We start from the raw sequence: 4,423 nt of genomic DNA on the forward strand, positions 1-4,423 counted from the left end.
TGCTACAGCAGTGAGTTAAGGAATGGTGCTTTACAATAAGTTACATTGAGATCTTACATTAAGACAGCAGACAGAGAGACAGAGGGCGAGGTCAAATTTCAATTCAGAAGTGTGCTAGCATCGCAGGAATCCCCCCTCCTCTTCTATCAAGGTGCAAGTTTGTCTTCTCCTCTTCACCTCTCTGAAGAAAAAGTAACCATTATGATTGTGTGTGTATATCTTTGTGTGAGTATGTTTATTTGTATGTGTACAGTATGTGTTTGAATGTCTTTCACCTGTCCTAACACAGCAGCTACACCATCTCATACTGGTTGGCTGTAATGATCCTGGATAGGCAGCAAGCCAGCAACATGCCAATCAGCTGAAACACAGGCAGACAGTTGTATAACTTTAAGGTTAATTTTCCATTTTGAACAGCCTCTTATTTACAGATGACACCCACAGACACACAGATACCTGACAATGACATGCATCCTCTGTGATCAGATTGTAAGTCAAATGGGCAAAAATACATTAAAATATACTGTATAATACAGGGGTAGAACCCAAGATTAATTGAATTTCCACCTACCCAGTCCACATTACTCAAGGTGACCAGAGACACGTTTTTAGTTTTACACTTAATTATGAAGTGGAAATGCATGGATCGTAACTTAAAACTAGCCAGGCATATTGATTGTTTGGGAAAAAACTACAAAACTTTCATACAACAATGTGACAGTGACTTTGCTGTCCATGTAAATCAGGGATCTCAAATTTACTGCCCGGGGGGCCAGATACAACCTGCCCTACAATTTTGTATGACACCCCAATCAATATTTTTGATTCATTGTGTCCGGTCCTCTGAATAAGTTTAGGCAAAATACACCAACAGAGCATCAACTGTGTGAGAGAGAGAGATATTAAAAGGAAGCATGCATGGCTTCCTCTTTAAATTTTTCTCTCGCCCAATTTGGCCCAATTTGATCCAGAATGGCACCTCACATTTAAATCAAATCAATCAAAACCATAGCAGAGGCTCTGCACTTAATCTCCAGCAAGCTAACACAACACCTGCAAACAAAAAAACTGTTATATTTTCCATTAAAGACAGCACTGCTGGTACCGATGGTGTAGCGAAATGACTATTAAAACGGTTTACAATATTCAGAATCATACTATTTATTGACATCACTATCACCTATATCAGTCATAATATCCTGAGGACTTTAACAGGCTTTGTAATAAGCAACAGAGGACACCTTGTATTTTCAGAATGTTTCTAATTCTATCAAAACCACAGAAGGTTTTAACTATACTAAAATTGTAACGTAATGTGCATGTTTGGAACAATTAAGAATTGTTGAATGTTATAAATTCTAATTACATCACTATTATATCTATCAGACAATTTAGAATATGTCATAACAATGTAAAAATAAACCCAGCAAACTATGGTATATAAACATTACATTAAAACATCTTTAGATGCTAATGTACAGTTTGGGTTTATATTCACCTACGGTTGGCAAGTTGGTGATCCATAGTAATATTTAATGTCATGTTGATTGAGCAACTATTCTGTGAAGGTATTTCAGGCTTAACAAGACCAGATTTCACCAAAACACTATATGATTGGATTAAAAATGTATTACATTTAGTAAATGTATTTACTCGCCATACAGGAGCCGACAGAGAATTGGCAAAGGTCATTTGTCTTTTCTTTTTCCACATCTCACCTGTGAGAAGGCTATTCCAAACGTCACCCCTGCAATGATGGCCATGTTGGTTTCCATAAACGATGTGACCAACTCATAGCATCCCTGAAACACATGGAAAAGGTTAGAGTGCATGGAAGTATTATAAGTGCTAATGAGGTACGATTGGGACGAACGAAAGGGCAGCTGTGAAATTATGGGGGGAGATTCTATTCAGATTAAGACAACTTTATTGATCCCAAAAAGGGCAATTCATCGGGCAGCTTACACAGTCCATACACATAACTCAAAACACACACACGCACGCGCGCGCGCGCACGCACGCACGTTCACTAGCGCCGTTGCATCACAGCGGACTCAGGAATACTGTTAACACACTTTTAAATAAGTAATTTTAAATGTTAAATGAATCAATATTGAGCAATTGCAATTTTCCTCTTTTCTTATTACAATATATGAAAACAACATGAAGTTGGCCTGTGATTGTAACATGTTCCTTTTCTTTGATGGTTCAGCTCTTCTAGTCTCTCATCATGATAAATGAAAGGGAGAACAGTTACAAAAAATAGTTTAAAATATTAATGAGAATCTGATTATTGGACAATAAGTTGTCTCTCCATCTTGGCCAAACAGAGTCAGTACGCTTTAGGTCTAATGGAAAACAAAATAATTCCAGGTAATAAACTGTCTGGAGAGAGTATGGCATTACAGGTTATCTCTGTCTTGCTCAGAGACCAATACAGCTTTTGAATCTGGTAGGTACAAACTCTGTAGAGCTCCCTCTGGTGGAACAACTGTGTACATCACTAAGCTTAGAAAAGTAATATGCTAGACTAGATATTTGGTTACCACCTTGTTTACAATCCTGTGGGCCACACACATTTTAATACCCTCTCCTCCACTCTGACCCTCTTGAGGCTAATAAAATGAGCAGAGAGGAGATGTGTTCTGGGGTGGAGTGTAAGGATGAAAATGACCAATTTATACTGCAAGGTCTGTAGCTTATTTGTTATATATATTGTAATTTATATATATTTCAAGAGCACTTCGATCTATAAAAGTGGATATTTTAGCTGGACGTTTTACTTTTTTACTTACAATCACAGTCCGACGTCATGTCATTAACATGTAAGAAGAAAAGAGAACCTATAGAATGCTCCCTTGAGGAACCCCAGACATTAGTGGTTGTGGAATGGGTTACCTGCAAGCCTTAGAGACCAGCTGAAATGGCTTTTTTGCGACCATATTGTGACGTATTTCCTAGTGAAATGGGGCTGGTTGTGGCTCAGCCAATCACAGCAATGATTGGGTGGGGGCGAATTCCCCTCCGGCTATGGGATCTAAACTCCTGCAGGTGCATGGTGCACCTACAGTCGCCTACTGCAACAAGGCAGTGCTGAATCAAGTTCATATGCCTGTGTCCTGTAGGCCCCCTGCTGTGCAAGGGTCATCTTTATTGCTAGGATTTCTCAATTGATTTGTTGTTGAAAAGCGAACTTCAAGACATATTTTTAGCACCTACTACTATAGCCGTTGATGCGGTGTGGAGACAGTTGCATTCAGAAACTTTTTCACACCGACTGATCTCCCAACTTGTTATGTGGTATGGTGCTAAGAATAGAGCTTGACATTCGCTGTCACGCTTAACTGTGGGTCATTTGAGAAGTAAGAGCAATACAAAGACGACCACTGCACAGCAGGGGGCTTAAAGGACATAGACACAAGGCTATACTTTAATTAAACGATTTAGACTATTTTGGTTTGTGTGTTTATCAAATCTGTCTTATTTATTGTTGATGATTAGTTCAAACTATAAACACAGTTTGGGGCTGCAGCCAGAGGTAGCCATCATGTCATTTTGCTTCAACTAAGCAATATATTATCAATAGCTAGATTTTTTACAAAAAATTGGCACAGCAGCCTGCCAGTTCTGTTCAAATAGGCTACTCATCACATTGGGTCATCATCATAGTCATCAAATTCATTCAAATCACACCCCCATCCAATCATGCTCAGGTTTGCTGGTTTCAATGTGAACCCCAGTTACCTGTTTAGAACTATGGGCAACAGTATTGAAAATGAAATCGGGAACAGACACCATGAGTCAGAAGACATACAATGCTCACGCAAAATGGGAAGAAAATTGTGCTTTCCTCATGTCGAATGGATAATACACAGTATTTATCTCATCAGCAACAACTGCTCAACGATGGCGAAGAAAGGGAACTTGGAAAGATGCTTTCTGACAAGCCACAAATCATTTGACAAGACTTTTCAAGCCGACAGTGAACTGAGAAAAAGAAAGAAGGAACTGAAATCTCAACCATATGTGTACTGTACCGAACATTAAACTGGATCATGCTGTCATAGGCCCTACTGTATTATAATAAGTCCCATCAATTATTTTTGCATTATTGTTTGATAGTTTTTTCAGAATGTATCATGCCCCTATTATTCATATTAATCACATTATTCTAATTAGAAGCCTATAATAAGACTTCTCACATTCTGGCAATGGTAGATCTCACCAGCCTTGGAAAATGGCTATGTGGTACAGTACAGATCTTGTGCCCAACCCTGGTAGCAGTGTGTGTTCCTAAGGACCTACAAGACCTGGGGGCATTACTGTGAATTCACTGGACAGAACATGTTGAAATTGGTTTATAATTCATTTTGCTTTCTGGGCCACCTGTTTCTCCCAAAGGAAGAAAAACCTCTTTGCTGAT

General features: G+C 38.8%; 1 protein-coding gene across 1 annotated transcript in view; it reads right to left on the reverse strand.

Annotated features, from left to right (window-relative positions):
* Positions 1-4,423, reverse strand: part of LOC308073465 (tetraspanin-7-like) — a gene marked incomplete at its 5' end in the record, with an annotated part of 12,386 nt that continues 7,963 nt past the window's right edge. Inside the window, 3 exons of the mRNA XM_080412389.1 lie at positions 1-181; positions 276-361; positions 1,719-1,802. Of these exons, the coding sequence (XP_080268515.1) occupies positions 293-361; positions 1,719-1,802 (153 nt within the window). The 3' untranslated portion in view covers positions 1-181; positions 276-292. The remainder of the gene's footprint in view (positions 182-275; positions 362-1,718; positions 1,803-4,423) is intronic.

Source organism: Gymnoscopelus braueri (assembly GCF_963280865.1).
Source record: "Gymnoscopelus braueri genome assembly, chromosome: 18".
Taxonomy (NCBI): domain Eukaryota; kingdom Metazoa; phylum Chordata; class Actinopteri; order Myctophiformes; family Myctophidae; genus Gymnoscopelus; species Gymnoscopelus braueri.